The sequence below is a fragment of the Camellia sinensis genome, chromosome 8 (assembly GCF_055761805.1).
Source record: "Camellia sinensis isolate YWXY chromosome 8, ASM5576180v1, whole genome shotgun sequence".
NCBI lineage: Eukaryota > Viridiplantae > Streptophyta > Magnoliopsida > Ericales > Theaceae > Camellia > Camellia sinensis.
The window spans coordinates 128,949,201-128,970,743 of NC_138968.1; the positions used below are offsets into that span (position 1 = coordinate 128,949,201).

Consider the following 21,543-nt stretch of genomic DNA (forward strand, 5'->3'; position numbering starts at 1 on the left):
AATTTTCTTTCTAATTTAACTATTATTTTTAATATCAAAATAAGTATTTAGATTTGCAAGACGCACAGTTAGCCTGATCTGGTATATGTATATATGTTAAAAAATTTGGGACTAGGTTAAATTTTTTTTGTTATGTTAAAGCCCTATTTGAGTTCCAAACTCGATTGATGCTCCTATATTATATCCGAACCCTATTTGGATCTAAAACCCTTGAAGAACACAATCACAGAGCTGTAATCACAGAGCTGGTTCTGGATTGAACTTTGATCTTTGTCATGACCCAAACCCGCCCCTATGGGTTTAGCACTGTAACCGGCCAATAATCCGTGATTACTGAAGGCCTGCTTAACAGTCAAGACAGTAATACAGAGTACAGGGGCTGCGCGGAAGCCAAAACAGTAAATGAAAGATGTCCAATGAGATGTGACAGTCTGTATGCAAAAAGACTTTTCATAACACATTCACATTTGGAACAAAAGCAGTATGTACATACATCATATACAGGCATTCAGGTTAGGGACCAAATCCCTACCATAACAGTACAGTACAAGTCTATACAGTATTACAAAACAGAGATAGAAGGGTGAACTGAGACACCCTAAATGAGCCTAAGCTTGAACACACTTGGAACCTCGTAGTGAGGCACGTTGGTTGGCTTGACAAAAAGGGAGTTTAACCCAACATTCCTAGCTCCGATCCGATGCCTGGACACCTATATATATATATATATAAACAGTGAGCTAAAGCCCAGTGAATAACAGTTGCGTAAAGGGGTTAAGAATGAATGTCCTTTCAGTCATTAAGTAGTCATATCAGTCATTTAAAAACCATAGCAGGTATATATGGTATATCCAATAGCAAACAGTACAGTAGGTCTTAACAGACCGAACAGTCATTTGATGGCCATCATAATAGTAAACAGTAGTGGTTCCAAACATGGGAACCGACAGAGATCTCTGTGACAGTAGCAGTAACAGTACAGTAACAGTAAATTGCTATGAATGCCATGAATATAGTTTACAAATAGGACAAACATTTATTCGTTAAACAATAACGTTTCAGTAAACAGAACAGTTGATCATTCAGAAAATATTCATAATTGAACATATCTTTACAACATTGTTACTCACAGAGCACTGGGCTACAGAGAGGCTAATGAGCGTCCTCAGATGCCTACCCTACACAGTTACAAAATGAACACACACTAAGTTACACACTTGGGAATCAATGACTTAGTCCCTATCTTGACTCGGTGTGGTTCTACATCAATATCCTCATTAAGATGCCTTAAACATGGCCTAGGAATGCCTAGGATGGAATGAAGATGAAAAGATGCACTTTAAAACACTTTTTAAAATTTTCAGAAAACAGGGGTCTCGCTCGAGCGTGGCTTTCTACGCTCGAGCGGACATGCAGACAAAGGAGCTCCGCTCGAGCGTGACTTCCTTCGCTCGAGCGGACTGTAAACTCATGAAAAGTACTAGATACACGCATTTCACGCTCGAGCGTTACTTTCTCCGCTCGAGTGGGATGCATGTACTCAGAGTGTACGCTCGAGCGTGGAGTTCCCCGCTCGAGCGTGGATCCAAAATCCGGAATTTTCAGATTTGTCTCCAAGCACAAAACTCAACATTTAAAGCATCAAATTCGATTCCTTTGGGCCAATTTTTTGGAAAACACTTTAAAACTCATAATATGACATGTTTTGAAGATCAATTTGCAAAATCAAAGCCCAAAGGTGAGTCAATTAAACACAATTTCAAATAAACTTCAACAACATAAAGTGTATGTAACATGCATGTATTCAATTGAAATCAAAGCTTCCAATACGTAATCAAATGAGTCAAAACTTTCAAAAACATGATGAATTCATGAACTATAATTAAGATGTGGACATGCATGTAGCAATTTCCATAAAAACAACCTCAAAATGCTAGAACATGTCATGCATGCATGATTTAAGCTTCAATTCAACATTTTGAACCAATTCTAGACTCTAATCACCAAACTTCCATGAAACATGCAAGATACAACTTAAATACAAGTTCAAGAAGATGATTCTCCTACCTTAGGTTCTCAATTTCAAGAATGGAAGCTCAATTTGTGCAATTATCCTCGAAATCTTCTAATTCTCCAAGCCAATTTGATAAACTCAAGTCTTTCCTTCTACTCTCCCTCTTTCAATCGGTTTTGGTCTCGAGAATGAACAAAATGATGCAACACATAAGCTCTAACAAGACTTAACAAAGTGGCCCACTTCTATGGCATTTTGGTAAATAAGCCAACTAATGTAATTTACTATTATTTAATCTAATTTAATCATTCTAAATCACATTTCAATCAAATCTACCATAAAATCATATAAATTCTAATTAGCATAAAACATTAATCGATTTCAGATTCGGCCGCCGATAAGGCCTTCAATTTACAATTCAAACTTAAAACATGAACAGATCAATTAACAGTCAAACAGATAAAAATGCATTTAAACTAATACACTCAATCAATCAGTTTAGAATGTCAGTCAAATCAATTACTTAATCATGTTCAGTCACAGTTTAGCAGTAATCAGTGGTATTATCAGTACATAGTGGTGAGGGTTGTCACAGTCTCCCCTCCTTACAAAGAGTTTAGTCCTCCAAACTCGAATTACCTTCATTTTGGAATAATACTGGATCCAGAGGGAACAGTTCAGGATATCTCTTGATCATATCGTCTTTCCTTTCCCAAGTGGCATATACGCCACCATGGTTTTGCCAATCAACTTTCACTAACGGAATTTCTTTGTTCCTTAACTTCTTGATCCGTCGGTTTACAATCTGAATAGGCCGTTCTTTATAAGTGTAGTCATCACTTAGCACTACACGGGTAGGCTCAATCACATGGAAGCGATCTCGAAGGTAATCCTTCAACATTGAAATATGGAACACGTTATGCATATGCTCCATTTCAGGAGGAAGTGCTACTTGATACGCCACCGGATTAATCTTTTCAATAATCTCGTACGGTCCGACATATCTCGGCGCTAACTTGCCTTTAACCCCAAAACAGGTCTGCCCTTTCATCGGTGTCACTTTAACAAAAACATGATCACCTACTTCGTACTCTCTGTCTCGCCTTCGGACATCCGCATAACTTTTCTATCGACTTTGTGCAGTTTTCAGTCTCTGTTGAATTAGTTTCACTTTTTCAGTGGTTTCATGTACAATTTCGGGCCCAAGCAAAGGCCTATCTCCAATTTCTGCCCATCAAATTGGAGATCGACATTTCCTGCCATACAAAGCCTCGAAAGGCGCCATACCAATACTTGAGTGAAAGCTGTTGTTGTAGGCAAATTCAGCTAAAGGTAGATGACTTTTCCAATTTCCCTGGAAATCAAGAACACACATCTGCAGTAAATCTTCCAGAGTCTGGATGGTTCTTTCTGACTGGCCATCTGTCTGAGGATGGTATGCACTACTCAGTCTCAGTTCAGTACCCAATGCTGTTTGTAGGCTTTGCAAAAATCTCGATGTAAACTTCAAGTCCCTATCAGAAACAATAGATAAAGGTACTCCATGCAATCTAACAATCTCATCAATATAAATTATGGCCAATTTGTCCGCATTATAAATTGTTTTGATAGATAAGAAGTGAGCAGATTTAGTCAGTCTATCAGCAATAACCCAAGTTGAGTCCCTACCTTTACTGGAGCGAGGTAAACCAACAATGAAATCCATAGTGATATGTTCCCATTTCCACTCCGGTATTGGTAAGGGCTGCAGTAAGCCTGCGGGTCGTTGATGGTTAGCTTTAACTTGTTGGCAATGAAGACATTTCGATACAAAGTCAGCAATCTCTTTCTTCATTCCCGGCCACTAGAAATTCAGTTTCAAGTCTTGGTACATTTTCATATTTCCTGGATGGATAGACAGTTTCGAATTGTGGCCCTCTTGCAGAATTCGTCTTTTCAGTTCAAGATCATTCGGTACACGCAATCTTCCCTGAAATTTCAACACATTGTTCTCAAACTTAAAGTCCGGCCTCAGTTTGGACTCCCGTTCATCAATGACCTTTTTCAAAAAGTCATCCTGTTGCTGTTTCTCTTTAATTTCATCAATCAATGTCGGTTGAGCAGAAATAGCGGCTAAGGTTCCACCTTGTTCACGCAAAACAATCTCAACTTCAAATATTTCAAAGTCACATAGCAATTCTTTCTGCCTGGTGAGTAAACAGGCTAAATTTCTAATTGACTTCCGGCTGAGTGCATCATCAACGGTGTTAGCTTTCCCTGGACGGTACAAAATTTGCAAATCATAATCCTTTATCAGTTCTAACCATCTCCGCTGCCTCATGTTTAGTTCTTTCTGTGTGAAGAAGTACTTCAAACTCTTGTGATCTGTATACACTTCACATGTTGCCCCATATAGGTAGTGACGCCAGATTTTCAATGCAAACACTACTGCAGCAAGTTCTAAGTCATGGGTCGGATAATTTTACTCATGCGGTCTCAGTTGTTGGGAAACATATGCGATAACTTTACCATTTTGCATCAAAACACATCCCAAACCCTTATAAGAAGCATTACTAAATATGGTAAATCCATCCGTACCTGAGGGTAAGGTGAGAATCGATGCAGTCACAAGCCGAGTTTTTAACTCTTGAAAAGCTGATTCTCTCTAATCGGTCCAGTCAAATGATATCCCTTTTTGAGTCAACTGAGTCAATGGTAGGGCAATTTTGGAGAAGTCCTTCGCAAATCTTCTGTAGTACCCGGCTAAGCCTAAGAAACTTCGGACTTCAGTAACATTAGACGGTCTGGGCCAATTCACTACTGCTTCAATTTTTTGCGGGTCAACTGTAACATGCCCCAAAAACATAACATTATCAAGCCAAAATTCACACTTTGTCAGTTTTGCATAGAGTTTCTGGTCTCTTAAGGTTTGTAAGGCAATGTTCAAATGGCGTTCATGTTCTTCTGTGCTTTTGGAATAAATCAGAATGTCATTTATGAATACAACTACAAATTCATCTAGGAATGGTTTGAAAATTCTGTTCATAAGATCCATAAATGCAGCAGGTGCATTGGTAACTTCGAAAGGCATAACTAAGAATTCATAATGTCCGTACCTCGTTCGAAAGGCAGTCTTTTCAATGTCCCCTGTCTTGACTTTCAATTGGTGGTATCCAAATCTGAGGTCAATTTTGGAGAACACTTGGGCACCCTGTAACTGGTCAAATAAATTATCAATACGAGGCAATGAATATTTATTTTTCACTGTTACCTTGTTCAGTTCACGGTAGTCAATGCAGAGTTTCAATGAGCCGTCTTTCTTTTTCACAAATAGGACCGGTGCGCCCCACGGTGAAGTGTTGGGCCTGATGAACTTCTTATCTAACAGTTCTTACAGCTAAACTTTCAACTCTTTCAATTCAGTTGGTGCCATTCTATAAGGAGCTTTAGATACTGGCTATGTACCGGGAATCACATCAATGGTGAATTCAATCTCCCTATCAATCAAATCCCCTGGCAAATCATTTGGAAAAACATTTGGGAATTCTCTGACTATAGGAATACTGTTCACATTAGTTTTAGCATCAGTAGTTACAGTCAATACACAACACAGATACCCTTTACACCCCTTTTTAATCAGTTTAAAAGCTTTCATGGATGGAATCAGATATGGGGGAAGTACTACTCCAACTCCGTTAAACACAAATTCAGGCAGTCTAGGTGGACGAAAAATAACTTGTTTTGTTACATAGTCTATGGTAGCATGATATTTCGTTAACCAGTCCATTCCCAATATCACATCAAGGTGATCAATATTCAGAGGCAGTAAATCAATATACAAATGAACATCCCCAACAATAATTTCACATGCAGGGTACATATAAGCACAAGTCATAGATCCTCCAACAGGTGAAGATACAGCTAACAGATAGTTCATAGGTTCCAGTAGTCTATTTAATTTTCGCGAAAAAGCATGCGATACATATGAATGTGTAGACCCCGAATCAATCGGAACATAAGCATTTTGAGCACAAATTGAGAGTATACCTGACACAACGGTCTCGGTATTCTGCACATCTCCCGGTACAAGTGTGAACACTCGGCCTTGCCTCATAGGCTCTTTTCCAGTAGCTTTGGGGTTGGGTTTCGGTGGAGCAGTTGATGCTGCTGCGCTTGGTGCAGCTTTACCATTGCCCTGAGGAGCAGAAGGGCAATCTTTGACCATGTGGCCCACCTTGCCACACCTGTAACAAGCACCAGAAATTTTATAACAAACCCCTTTATACCTCTTACCACATTCTGAACAGGGCGGTATGGAATTGTTTCCCTGACTGGAACTGGTCGTTGACCCTGTATTCTGCTTTTTGTTCGACGAATTATTTCGGCCTTTCTTGGACTTAGAAGCCTTGTCTCTTACCGCGCCATTCAGTTCCCGGTGTTTTAGTCTGTTTTAGTGCCTCGATATTCGACTCGACTATTATCGCTCGGTCAAGAACATCTACATATTTCAGTAGTTTCAGAACATTGATTCTGTCAAGTATTTCAACATTAAGGCCACCTTCAAACTTCCTGGCCTTTTTGTAATCAGTGTCCACCATGTGTGGCGCATATCTGGTGAGTTCAGTAAACTTTGATTCATACTCTGCTACTGACATGGTACCCTGCTTTAACTGTTCAAATTCAGTTACTTTTCGATCCCTGACACAATGAGGGAAGTACTTCTCGAAGAAGGACTATTTAAACTGAGCCCAAGTCATGATAGTATTCGCATCACAGACAAGCATCCACCACCGTCTGGCCTCTTTTTGTAAAGTAAAGGTAGCCAGCAATACCTTGTGTGCTTCAGAACATGGAAACACTTTAAATAATTTCTCCGTTTCTAGCACTCATGCTTCGGCCTTTAATGGTTCCAGGCCTCCTTGGAAGGATGGTGGTTTCATTTTGCTGAACTTCTGTGTTAGAGCAATTATGTCATCATTCACATTCTGTTCGGGTTGAACTGGAGGAGGTAGGGGCTGTTGGTTCTGTTGTAGCCTCAAGGCCTCAGTCAACAGTTCAACTGTTCTTTCTAATCTTGCCATTCTGGCATTAGATGATTCTGTTTCATCGGTATTCCTTGCATTGTCCATTTCACTATATGCAATACAATAATAATAAACATAGGAATTGCTTACATAAACACATTAGCACATTAACACATTAGCACATATATTCATGTCATGGCCACATACACTTTTCAACGCTCATGCAATGCCCTATTGACTTTCCTAGGACATCCTATAGCTCATTTGGACATGTGTGTGCGGTATAACTCGTGGTTTGATATCGCTTTGATACCACTCTGTCAGGACCCAAACCCGCTCCTATGGGTTTAGCACCGTAACCAGCCAGTAATCCGTGATTACCGAAGGCCTGCTTAACAGTCAAGACAGTAATACAGAGTACAGGGGCTGGCGGAAGCCAAAACAATAAATGAAAGATGTCCAATGAGCTGTGACAGTCTGTATGCAAAAAGACTTTTCATAACACATTCACATTCAGAACAAAAACAGTATGTACATACATCATATACAGGCATTCAGGTTAGGGACCAAATCCCTACCATAACAGTACAATACAAGTCTATACAGTATTACAAAACAAAGACAGAAGGGTGAACTGAGACACCCTAAATGAGCCTAAGCTTGAACACACTTGGAACCTCGCAGTGAGGCATGTTGGTTGGCTTGACAAAAAGGGAGTTTAACCCAATGCTCCTAGCTCCGATCCGGTGCCTGGACACCTACATATATATATATATAAACAGTGAGCTAAAGCCCAGTGAATAACAGTTGTGTAAAGGGGTTAAGAATGAATGTCCTTTCAGTCATTAAGCAGTCATATCAGTCATTTAGAAACCATAGCAAGTATATGTGGTATATCCAATAGCAAACAGTACAGTAGGTCTTAACAGACCGAACAGTCATTTGATGGCCATCATAACAGTAAACAGTAGTGGTTCCAAACATGGGAACCGAAAGAGATCTCTGTGATAGTAGTAGTAATAGTACAGTAACAGTAAATTGCTATGGATGCCACGAATACAGTTTACAAATAGGACAAACATTTATTCGTTAAACAATAACGTTTCAGTAAACAGAACAGTTGATCATTCAGAAAATATTCATAATTGAACAAATCTTTATAACATTGTTACTCAGAGAGCACTGGGCTACAGAGAGGCTAGTGAGCGTCCTCAGATGCCTACCCTACACAGTTACAAAATGAACACACACTAAGTTACACACTTGGGAATCAATGACTTAGTCCCTATCTTGACTCGGTGTGGTTCTACATCAATATCCTCATTAAGATGCCTTAAACATGGCCTAGGAATGCCTAGGATGGAATGAAGATGAAAAGATGCACTTTAAAATACTTTTCAAAATTTTCAGAAAACAAGGGTCTCGCTCGAGCGTGGCTTTCTACGCTCGAGCGGACATGCAGACAAAGGAGCTCCGCTCGAGCGTGACTTCCTTTGCTCGAGCGGACTGTAAACTCATGAAAAGTACTAGATACACGCATTTCACGCGCGAGCGTTACTTTCCCCGCTCGAGCGGGATGCATGTACTCAGAGTGTACGCTCGAGCGTGGAGTTCCCTGCTCGAGCGTGGATCCAAAATCCGAAATTTCTAGATTTGTCTCCAAGCACAAAACTCAACATTTAAAGCATCAAATTCAATTCATTTGGGCCAATTTTCTGGAAAACACTTTAAAACTCATAATATGACATGTTTTGAAGATCAATTTGCAAAATCAAAGCCCAAAGGTGAGTCAATTAAACACAATTTCAAATAAACTCCAAGAACATAAAGTGTATGTAACATGCATGTGTTCAATTGAAATCAAAGCTTCCAATACGTAATCAAATGAGTCAAAACTTCCAAAAACATGATGAATTCATGAACTATAATCAAGATATGGACATGCATGTAGCAATTTCCATAAAAACAACCTCAAAATGCTAGAACATGTCATGCATGCATGGTTTAAGCTTCAATTCAACATTTTGAACCAATTCTAGACTCTAATCACCAAACTTCCATGAAACATGCAAGATACAACTTAAATACAAGTTTAAGAAGATGATTCTCCTACCTTAGGTCCTCAATTTCAAGAATGGAAGCTCAATTTGTGCAATTATCCTCCAAATCTTCTAATTCTCCAAGCCAATTTGATGAACTCAAGTCTTTCCTCCTACTCTCCCTCTCTCAATTGGTTTTGGTCTCAAGAATGAACAAAATGATGCAACACATAAGCTCTAACAAGACTTAACAAAGTGGCCCACTTCTATGGCATTTTGGTAAATAAGCCAACTAATGTAATTTACCATTATTTAATCTAATTTAATCATTTTAAATCACATTTCAATCAAATCTACCATAAAATCATATAAATTCTAATTAGCATAAAACATTAATTGATTTCAGATTCGGCTGCTGATAAGGCTTTCAATTTACAGTTCAAACTTAAAACATGAACAGATCAATTAACAGTCAAACAGATAGAAATGCATTTAAACTAATACACTCAATCAATCAGTTTAGAATGTCAGTCAAATCAGTTACTTAATCATGTTCAGTCACAGTTTAACAGTAATCAGTGGCATTATCAGTAAACAGTGGTGAGGGTTGTTACAACCTTCGACTTCATGGTTGAGATCCTTTAGCTCGCATGTTTATGAGTGCGATCGAGTTAATCATGATAGAGATTCACATTCAACTCGGGTTTGGTTTCTGTGATATGGAGATTGATCTATGTTGCTATTGATTTGCTCTCAATACAAATTATGTTTAGTCTTGATTTCGATTCGATGGCTCAACAAGGTATTGGTCGATGGGGTAGTCCGACGGGGTAGCTATGGAAGAACTTTTGCTACAAATTTGGGTAAAGAAATTGAAATGAATCATCCAATTGGGACAAACAATAACAACCAAAATGGGTTTGGATTTATATATGTGAACTGGGTTTATATATTAAAAGGAAAAATGGATTTGGATTTGTCTACAACAAAAATGATCTCTCTCTGCTGCTATTTTGAACTTTTGAACATGAAACACTCCATTTTTCTTCCACGGTTTGCTCCATGGTAGAGACCCAGATTGGCTGAAGATCATGAACACTCCTAATCTAGAGTTGGAGCCCATTGATGGAAATAGAGCATCTTGAATCAAAAAGCATCTTTAGCAACTTGATATCACCATTTTCGTTGCTGTATAGGTAATAAGTTCTAATCAAGATAAAGGGAGGGTTGGAGAAACAACCTTGTTCATTTTTTGAGAGAGGAGGAGGAAGAAGAATGGCAAGCTTTTGTAAACTTAAAGATGTGTAAGCGGTATTTTGGTCATAAAACATAATTTACTCTCTTCATGGATGTGTGAATTTCACAGCCTGTTAATTTGGATGGAAAAACTAACTGTGCGTTTTAGTCTACAAACCATAAGGGGGTTATGTGGTAATTTCTAAATATTAGGAGGTAATCCGCACCCGACCCAAACCACATGAGATAAAGTGAAGTTTGCTCTTATTCATAATCAAATCCGGTCAACTCGACCCGATTGAAGATTTTTATTATTATATAATATTATATACTTGTCTTAAAACTACACCTAATCTTAATCAATCTGACGTTTGACAGACTGTGTTTCCACTCTTCATAAACAAATGTTTTCTCTCTCCTAAATTCTAAGTTGAACAAAAAAATGAACAGAGTTTTAAATATATAATATTAATATAATCTGCGCTTTGGTAGATGTGTTTTTTTTTTTATATTATTTTCCATAAGCATTCATGAAACCCTAAGAAGAACAAAAACGAAAGAGTCTCCTTACTCTTCACTTCAGTCTCTCTCTATCTCTCTCTCCCTCCTTTCCTCTCTTTGACTCATCCCTCTCTCTCTCTCTTTCTTCTCGATGCTTCTCTTCTTTTCCCTTTCCTACTTTCTTTAGCTGGTGATGGTGGTAGACAAGGTAGTAAATAACGGCGACTGTGAGCGATCATGATGGTGGATATTGCGATTGCGATGAGCGATGGTGTGGTGGTATTTGAGCGGCGACGGCATCAATTAGTTATGGCGATGACAGTGGTAATGAGTCCTCATCTCTTTCTCCCTTTTTTCCCATTTTCTCTCAACTCTCTCTTTTTCATAATTTTTTCTACCTCCATTAGATGTTCGAAATCGACCGAACCAACCACCAAACCGAGTTATTTAATTCGGTTGATTTTGAAGTGCAATTCACTTGACAACGGATGACTGGTTTTATAATCCGAATGAGTCAGTTTGGCTGACGGGCTAAGGGTAAACCCAAGCCAAACCGACCGTGTGCACCTCTACTTTTATAGCACAATAGAACTAAAATTATTAAAATAAATAAATAATTTAACTAAATTTATTATATATAAGTATTTAAGTAACACTTTTATGGAACAATAAGGCTAAGATTATTAAAATAAATAATTAAAATTAAAATTTTATTTTAAATTAAAATTAATATTATTCTTTTGTAACACATATCATAGTATAAAATATTGTTACATTAATTAAAGTTAATTCATTTGTGATTTTATGTTAGACATCATATTTTTGAAAGTGATTTAAATACATGTATAAGCATCCAATTTAATATTGATTGATTAAAATAATGGAACTCAATACTTTTGGAGTTATGCTAGTGGCCCCAATAAATTACCAATTTTTCAACTAAACCTCTCACATGGTGTGGGACCCACACACATGTGATTTGTGTTGGTCCCATATCCATGTGAGAGGTTTGAAAAAAATTTGGTAATTTATTTGGCGTCCATAGCATTTTTCATACTTTTTTTGTTAAGTTTTTAAAAGATAAATTGACAAATGTCAAATGGTAAATAGTGTGAAGTATTATTAAAGAATAGTGATTCATCGAAAATAATTGTGTATATTTAAGGCACTTATTAATATTTTCTTGAATAATTTTTAAATAAAATTTTTGAATTTATAGTATTACTGATAATGCACCTTCATGAGCTCTATGAGAAAAGATGTGCAAAAATAATTTGGCTGAAATAAAAATTTTATAGTTATTATAATGTGTCACATAATTAATTAGAAGTTTTTTAAGAACTGAAATTATTAAGGTTATAGAGATTTTGTGCCTGATTTTGTGCCTGATTTGAATTTATAATTTTTTACGCATCAATGTTAATAACTTTTACGATCTTACTGATATAAAAATAAATTCTACATTTGAGTCAACCCACCGTGTAATAAAATACTTAAATATTATCATATAAAAATATTATAATAGATCATAATCAAACATTACTTGAAAAATAATTAATGACCTAATTCACCACTTTAGAAATAGCCAAAAAACATAATAAATTAGCAAAAGTCTTTTTGATTAATAACCAAAATAATACACCATGAGTTATAATCAAGTCATAATTTGTATATTATAGAATTTTCTGATTTTTTTTTTTTTTTTTGCAAAAAATTATTTTGATACAAGTGGAATTCATTATTTTTGGTAAATTTGAGTCAACCCATCTTGAATACTTATTCGTATAATAAAATACTTAATATTATAATAGATCATAATCAAATACTACTTGAAGCTAATGACCCGATGCACCACTTCAGATATAACCAAAAAATATAAGAAAGTAGCAAAAATATTTTCGATAAATAACCAAAATAATACACAACGAGTTATAACCAAATCTTATTTTTTATATTATAGAATTTTCTAATATTTTTATTTTTTTTAGAAAAAAATATTTTGATACAAGTGGAATTCACTATTCTTGGTAAATTTAATTAATACAGATGAGGATTTGATTTCAAGTTGATAATATATATATATAACCTTGAAATAAATTGTTTTTATTAGCCTATTTTATATAGGACCACACAGTAAAAATTTTCATGAGCCATTAATAAATTTATTTGCATTTGATTTTTAATTGTTAAAATTTTCTACTCATAAAGTATTAAAACTCAAAATTAATATTTTACTACTAGTTTATTATATAAAGCACAATTATTGTGGTTCATATAAACTACACTTGCCAAAGATTATGAACATTAAAATTTTCATAATATTATTTAACACCAAAGAAAGCGGACTAAATACAATTGAAAGAATAAATTAATGGCCACACCTTTATTACATGGTAAAAAAAAATGATAGAAAATAACCGAAGCAAGCGAACTTAAAACAATTGAAAGAATAAATTATTGGCCACCTTTATTACATGGAAAAAAAAGGAAAATTTATCCATAAGTCTTAGGTTGAACTATTTAGTCCTAAAAGTTTTCTTATGCTCCATTTAGTTCCATTTGCACATCAATCTAATGTTTGAAATATTAATCTGATGTTCGAAATCTAATGTTCGAAACATTAATCTGATATTCGAAATCTAATGTTTAAAACATTAATCTGATGTTTGAAACAATGTAATGGGACTTTTCAGCCTATAAGAAAACTTTTAGAACTAAACAATGTATAAGTTATTAATTTGGGATTTATTGGTGCATCCCCCAAAAAAAAAATGATAGAAAATAACAACAATGTAGAACAACTCTTAACATTTGGGGAGATCTTGTGGAGGCGGAGGCAACGTAGTTGAAGGTGTTGGTCCGTTCTCAACCACAAAACCCATCAATAAGCCCCACGGCATGTGTATGTCCATGTGACAATGCATCAACCATATACCTGTAAACATCAATTTTTTCAAAAAGCATAATTTAGTATACATTTACACAACACACACACACATTAAAATGACAGAGCCATGCATAATAAAACATTATATTTACCAGGATTGTTTGCTTGAAATCTGACAACAACCCACCCTCCGGTCGGCACAGCAATGGTGTTACGCGCCTGCGGATTGACTAGATTGAACTTTTTGGGATCATTTATTGGGTCATAGTTTCCAAACCCTTGAGCCAAGACATGGAAGTTGAATCCATGCAAATGCATAGGGTGGCTCTCTATACCCAGTGAGGCTGTGTTTTGTAACACTATCTCAACAATTGAATTGAACTTAAGTTTTTTCACTTTGGTTGACTTTGATGTCATTATGATCGTTCTATTGAAGTTGTTGTTTGAATTTGTGTAATCAAATACCAATGGTGGTTGGTCGGGGAAATCAGTCGTGTAGATTCCATCAACATTGTTGAAAAAGGCTTCCATCATTGACAACTTGGTGTTGAACTCGAATGATGCGTTGTTCAAGCTTGCGGCTAATCGCTCTCCAAGTGGACCATCACAGGTGGAACTTGCTTCGCATGGGATCAAGCCCAAACTTATTGTCACAAACATGTGTTCATCAACATTGAGTGGGACTGGGACCCAATGAGGCGCAATAACTAGGGCAGTTAAACTAGAATAGAACTTGTAGGCTGTTGGTGTGTCATTGAAGGCTGGTAGGACCGGCATTCGTGGGGTTGATGATATGGCATTCTCATAGACAATGATCCCGGTGGTAGAGGTGGTAGTATCCGGTATACCTTCTGAACTAAGGTAGGTATGTGCTGCCATGTAGTAATAGGCTGCTGGTTGGTCGGCAATGAGTAGTGCGTCGATGGTCTGGCCAGGAGCAATAACAATGAAGTCGGTGACCATCGGAGTAGTATAAGTGGCGTCAACGGCAACAACTGTCATTTTGTGGTTGGCTATCTTGAAGAAGAATTGGTTATTCATTGCAGCGTTGATTATGCGTAGGAGATATGTTTTACCTTGTGCCAAATTTACCTTATATGTGCCTGAAAAGAAACAAAAATCTTATTTTGTACAAAAGTATGGGAGAGGTCAAGTAAAAACTGATATTAAACATCTAAGTATAACTTGGCAACTAAATTTGCAATGTTAGTGTGTAGTGTGATAATACTTACTATTTGAAGAACATTGATAGAGATCGCCGGGTTGCCCATTGATGGTGAAAGCATTGGAACTGTTAGGAGGACCACCGCTTGCAAGTGCTTGGTTCTCGACGTCAATAATATTAGCATTCCACCATTCTCCTGTAATCACAATTTAATAAATGACTAATCTTATAGGCATTGAAAAAGTATGTTTTCTATTCATTTTGAAGTCAAACAATGCAATCAAATATTAACTAAAAGTTTTGAACCTCAACATTATAGACATTACATTCATTACTGTTTTCATTTTTTTATTATGCGTCTGTATTTCTATGTCGACTTTTTCCAACAAAAATGTGCAATGAACTATCCTAATTTGTTGTTTGGGAAATATATATATATATATATATATATACTAGTGATTGAGAAAAGAAAAATAAAACAAAAATATAACTATATTTCCCCACAGAAATTGTAATTTTGAAGTACAAAACTTCTAGAAATGATATTTAGTTGGTTTGAATTCTATAAGATTAGGAAACTTTTTTTTTATACTAATGTATGTTAGGTTGCTAAACTACTCTCAATTATCAATTACCTTTGAAGATTTGAAAAATAATAAACATCTTATATGATTGGGTAATAAACTTGATAATAGAATATTGTCTTTGCTAGTAACGAGTCCGTGTTTATTTTTACTTATCAATTATCATAATAAGTGTACTAATACATGAAGCACAAGAGAGTTTCTAGTGGAATAAACAAAATGATTGATACCTAAAAGAATTGGAAATTCTTTGTAGGGTTTTAGGAATGGGTATGAGTAACCAACTTTTGGACGGATGATTAACGCCCCATAAACGGTTGCACGAAGCCATTGGCTATGTGCGTGCCACCATAGGGTTCCTTCTTGTCCTGTGATGTTGAATCTGTAAGTATAGCTATTTCCGGGACGTATTGGACATTGAGTTGCATATTCAGGTCCATCTGCCCATCCACTCAATATTTGAAAAATTCCATGCCTGCATATATGAACACATACTCATATCAAACTTAGTCTGATGTAAGTTAAAAGCAAAATAAAAAAAAAAACTCGGTGTAAATTAAAAATTTATATTACCAATGAATAGTAAGGTTGTAAGGAGATTTATTAAAGACATGAACAACAAGGGTGTCCCCCTCATAAGCCAGTATTGTTGGGCCTGGGAGGCCTTCATTTACAGCAGTGATTACTTGATTGCGGCATAATCGTTGGAGAGTCATGTCTTTTACCTAAAATGATATAAATGAAATAAGCTATGTTATCAAATCTTAAATTTTCAAGTTTAAGTAATCATGCACATATTGAGAGAAGAGAATACAAAGGGCCTAATTTTTCGAAAGCAAAAAATTGGGAATAGGATAGTTTATTTTAGGCAAAGAGAAGCACTAGTAACTATATCAAGCAAGAGCAATAACTTCTTGTTAGTCTAATGGTATAAGAAAAAAAAAAAACATTTTAAAGACATAATAATTTTATATGTTACTAATTTTTTTGTCATGGTTTTATATCACTCCTATATACTGTGAAATATTTTAAGTCTACAAGAAAGGCTTTCAAAAACTAGCAGGTCGAGCATACTTGACTCAGAAAAAGTGCATGGAATAAACACAATCAGAAGTGAGTCCCACACAAAGTGACAAAAAACTAAAGATTTTAAAAAATTATTGAAATGGGTAAGACAAATTACTTCGAAAGAATACTCTACAATATCAGTAGAGACGAGTGAAGCAATCAAAAGAGTTAAAACCCAAACGAGTAAGAACACAGGCCGTGCCATACTAATTGACCGAATAATAAATGATAGAGAGCCAAAGAAACGAAAATCAAAAGAATCTCTCTCTCTCTCGTTTTTGTGAGAAGTGCTCAAGATTTTTGTAAGTGGCTTTGTATTTCATACAAGGATGTTGTGTGTGTTTGTTCTGCAATTCCTTTCCATATATATAGTAGTTGGGTATGTAGATAGACAAGTCTGTTTACCAATAAGGAGTAATTTGAATGAGACTTTTAATAAGTCAATCGTGGAAATATTACATTAAATAAATCCCAAAGTCGTAGAATGTTAGCTGTTTATGCAATTACAAGGGGCTTGATTTGTGTAATGTCAATCTTACGTCATCAAATGTTTGTTTTGTCCTAATTTTAGTGGTTCTTTTGAAGTTATAATGATAAAATATGACATTACTTTTTGATATATATGTAGATATTTGGGTGCCTTCATAGCTGTTCATCACTATTATTTGATTTTACCATTTCATATAATTGGACCAATATATTTTGACATTTGTGCAGTTAGACACCCATTGAAATTGAGAATAAGTAATTATTTATTTATTTTTATAAAGATTGATAATCTTTAGTTTCAGTTTTTTAAATTTAATTTTTTAAAAATTAAATTTTTATTTTTCGTATTTTTTTTTATTTTTAGTGATTTTTTTAATATTTTAAGTAATTTTTTTTTAAATACACTTAATATAAATACAATTAAAATGTATAATGTGTGTGAATTTTTTTTAAAAAAATTTACTAAATACCAAAAATATAAAAAATATAGGGTAAATTATACTTACCTCCCTTGAGGTTTCTGACAAATACATGGACCTTCCTTGTGATTTGAATAATTACATAAACCTCCTCTACTTTACATGATATTCTCCAGATTCCTCCATCTCGTCATATTGGCACAAACAACGTTAGTTGCATATACTAAATGACCTTATTACCCTTGCTTTTGAGGACGAAAAGAGAACAATACCCTTTCTAGCCTAAATCCCTAAATTACTCTCTATTCTGAAATACAGTCGAATTTCTGAGAGAAAGAAGAGAGAGAGAGAGAGAGACGAAATCTTGGAAGAAAAGTGATCAAAGTGAAGAAACGACGAAGAATTTCCTGGATTTGGTTCGATCACCGTTGCTAGGACAAAATGTAAAAGAGATTGATCGGTGACAAGTTGTTTTAGGGCTTCCAGGTAAGATTTTGAACTTTTTATACTTCGATTATGATAATTTTGAGTTTAGAGTTTATGATTATGTTTGATTTTTCTTCATTTTTACGAAATTTCTGGTTGAATAGGTTTGGTATATGAAATGTATGTCCAAAGGGTTTGATTCGAAAATATACATTTAGGGTTTTTATGTTTTGTCCAAATTTTTTCATTCAGAAATAGGGATTTGTTAAATATTAGTATAGTAATAGTGTAATTTAGGACTTTTGTTAGATTTTGGGGTGTTGTAATTTTCTAATTGTATAGGTTTAAAGTTTTTGTTAATTTTTGTTATTTTTTTTCCCTTCGCATTCTATGTCTTCTGATTGTTAATTTATTGTTAGAAATAGTTTTCTTTTCTTGATCTCATAAGAAATGCTGAAAATTAGGGATTTTGGTTTATTTGCAAAATTTGGAGTTTTTATTTATTTTTGTTATGAAGTTGGGGCTTTCTTATTTTATTTCTGCTACTTATGAATTTTCTTAGATATAACCTGATATTAGTTCAATTTTGTTACATTTGGATGAGTAATTGTTCAATGGAGTAGTATTTTTATAATTAATTGTTACTTATTATGATCACAGTATGGCTGCATTGTCTTATTTTGATTTAATCATCAACTACAAAGGCAAAGTGGGCAGAATATACGATGTGGGCCCAAACATGTATTGCTACATTGATGCCTTGAAGGATGTGACTGAAACAGTCCTCTCTCACATTGATTGTAGTGAAGTAATAGCTATCACATTGCATTGTGATATGCCTGGTACTGAAAATAGGAGATTAATAGAAAATGATCTTGATGTGTTGGATATGTTTTATGTGCAAGGTAGGAGTAAAACAATTAACTTATATGTAGATATTGCATATTGTATTGGAAAGGAAGATGGTCAAGGTAGAAATGATATTGGAGATAACAATGGTGGAGATGGAAATAGTGGAGTTCATGGAGTGCATACTGTAGAGGTAGATGAAGAGTACCATGAGGACAATGTGTATGGGTTTAGTGATGAGGATATGGATTGGAATGCAAGTGTTGATGGTGAACATGAATCAAATGGCACTGTCAGTTTGAGTGATGAGGATAATGAAGAGTCTAATGAAGATGATGGACTTAGTGATTACCAATCTGGTGATGATGAATTTGATGGTGAAGTAGACTGGATGGATGATGAAGAGATGAGGTATCTAGGCAACCAATTTGATAGTACTTACAGTGGAAAAGAGCCATATTTGAATCAAGAAGGAGAAGTTGTATTGGAAAAGGGAATGATTTTTCCAGATGTGCATAACTTTAGAGCTAGATTGAGGGACTATACAGTGTAGACTGGTTTCAAGACAGTTAGGGACAAAAATGGGAAAGCTAGAGTGACAGCCCATTGTGTTGCTGAGGGATGCCCTTGGAGAATTCATGCATCTCCTCTTTCAGATGGGATTACTTACAAGATCAAAACCTTGGTACCTAATCACACATGTAGTAGGATGAACCAAAATAGTGAAGCAACATCAACTTGGATTGCCAAGAAATTGGTTGATAGTTTTAAGGAGAATCTACACATGGGGTTAGACATTATGCATGTGAAGCTTAACAAACTTTATGGGATTGAGGCCTCAAGAATGCAATTGTATAGAGCCAAAAGGAAGTGCAAGGAGGAGCTGGAGGGTGATCATGGCAGCCAGTATGTGTTGCTGCCAACATATGTTGAGGAAATTAAGAAAACAAACCCTGGTAGCTTAGCTGTCATAAATTATGAAATGCCTCCAACCCCAGTCTTAGAAGATGGAGAAGAACCAGACCCTACTCCTATTCCTCAATATCCATTGTTCCAAAGAATCTTCATATCATTTGAGGCAATGAATTATTGATGGATGTAGGCCCTTCATAAAGGTGTATGGTTGTCACTTGAAGGGTCCCTATGGTGGAAGTGTTAATTTCAGCAGTTGCCTTAGATGGAAATAATGGTTTGTTTCCAGTGGCATTAGCAATAGTGGAGGGTGAATATAAGGACAACTGAGCATTCTTTTTGGAGAACTTGAGAACAGTCATACAAGATGCACTGCCTTCTAGGCCATGGACCATCATGTTTGATCAGCAAAAGGTAATTTACTTGTTGAACAACTAATTATTTATATAATGCATTATCCTCTAATTTTATACTTGTAATGGTTACTAATGTTTCATTGTTTGTCTGTATAGGGCCTTGACAAGATTGTGAGTGACATTATACTAGAGGCTACACATAGAAGACGTTGCATGCACTTATTCAACAATTTTAGAGCAAAATTTCTTGGATTGATGTTGAGGAAGCAATTCTGGAAGGCAACAAGGGCATATAATTAGAGGGAGTATGAGCAGGCTATGCATGCCATCAAGGATATATCAAATGATACTTTCATATGATTGCAAAAAGTTCCAGTTGAAGGAAGGGCTAGGCATGCATTTGATGGTAGAATAAGGACTGATTACATCACAAATAACATGACAGAGTCCTTCAACAATTGGTTGGGAAATATGAGATGTTAGCATATTTTAACCATGTTGTGTAAGTTGATGGGTAAGTTGCACATGAGGTATCAAAAGGCTCTACAATGAAATCTAATGTACTTTGAACATTAAGAAACAACTTCAGGTCACATTGAAATGGTCAAGATATTGTAGAGTAGAGTATGCAGGAGGTCAGGAGTATGGGGTGAATGATAATGAAGGGGTGAATTACGTTGTCCATCTTGGCATAATGACTTGTGTATGTAGAGAGTGGGAAATTTCTGGGGTCCCATGTAAACATGCTGTGGTTGTAATTTCTCATAGTAGATTGACTTTAGAAGATTTTGTCCACCCATACTACTTTAAGCAAACTTACTTGACAGCTAATGGTGGGATAATGCATCCCATCTTAGACCATACCACGTGAACATTTATACCAGGGGACCCTTTACAACCTCCACCTCTAAAAAGATTGCCAGGAAGGCCAAGGAATGCTAGGAAGAGGGCTGCCATGAGCCTCTAGCTAGAACAAGTCAAAGCAAGAGGTCTAGTACCTTGAGATGCAAATGGTGCATGCAATTTGGACACAATAGGAGAACCTGCCAAAGAGGTCCAGTAAGGGGTGGAGCTAGTGGCAGTGGCAGAACTGGTGGTAGGGGCAATGACACCACTACTGATAAGGGTATAGGTTTTGTGAGGGGCAATTCAGTTGGAAGGGACAGTTTATCTGGAAGAGGCACTTCATCTGGGGGGGGGGCACTTCAACTGGGACGGAAAAATCAACTGGAAGGGGCAGGGGCAAGGCCAATGCCAAACATGTTTGAGTGTAAGTTTTTCATATTTGTTTAGTCTTCCTATTACATTACTTTAGCATGCACATATACGTTTTTTTTTTTTCCACATAGCATGCATCCAACAGTGGCTTTTTTTGTTTGTTTCATTGTTTCTTGTAGATGAATTAGCTATGATGATGATGATGTTTTTGGTACAAGTACTTATCATAACTTTAAGGTATATAATACATATTGCTTTAGTGCACAGTTAGTGAAGATCATGTTCCACTTTTTGTATTTTTGTAGTGCACATGAAATAGTAAGCATTGACCATGAAGACAATGTTCCACTTTTTGTATTTTTCTAGTGGACATAACA

At 35.8% G+C, this 21,543-nt stretch overlaps 1 protein-coding gene and 1 long non-coding RNA gene across 2 annotated transcripts; one reads left to right on the top strand and one right to left on the bottom strand.

Moving 5' to 3' along the window:
• Window positions 1–10,794: 10,794 nt before the first annotated feature.
• Window positions 10,795–14,096, top strand: LOC114272816 (uncharacterized). Its single transcript, XR_003632845.2, has 2 exons — window positions 10,795–11,117; window positions 13,836–14,096. It is a non-coding gene; the product is annotated as an uncharacterized LOC114272816 (long non-coding RNA).
• LOC114272815 (laccase-7-like) lies at window positions 13,366–16,837 on the bottom strand. The gene is made up of 6 exons (XM_028214511.2): window positions 16,613–16,837; window positions 16,003–16,154; window positions 15,660–15,904; window positions 14,913–15,041; window positions 13,833–14,783; window positions 13,366–13,728 (listed from the first exon to the last, which is right to left on the bottom strand). Exons 1-6 carry the CDS (start codon window positions 16,700–16,702, stop codon window positions 13,598–13,600), a joined length of 1,698 nt encoding a protein of 565 aa, XP_028070312.2. The 5' UTR covers window positions 16,703–16,837; the 3' UTR covers window positions 13,366–13,597.
• Between the last annotated feature and the right edge of the window lie 4,706 nt (window positions 16,838–21,543).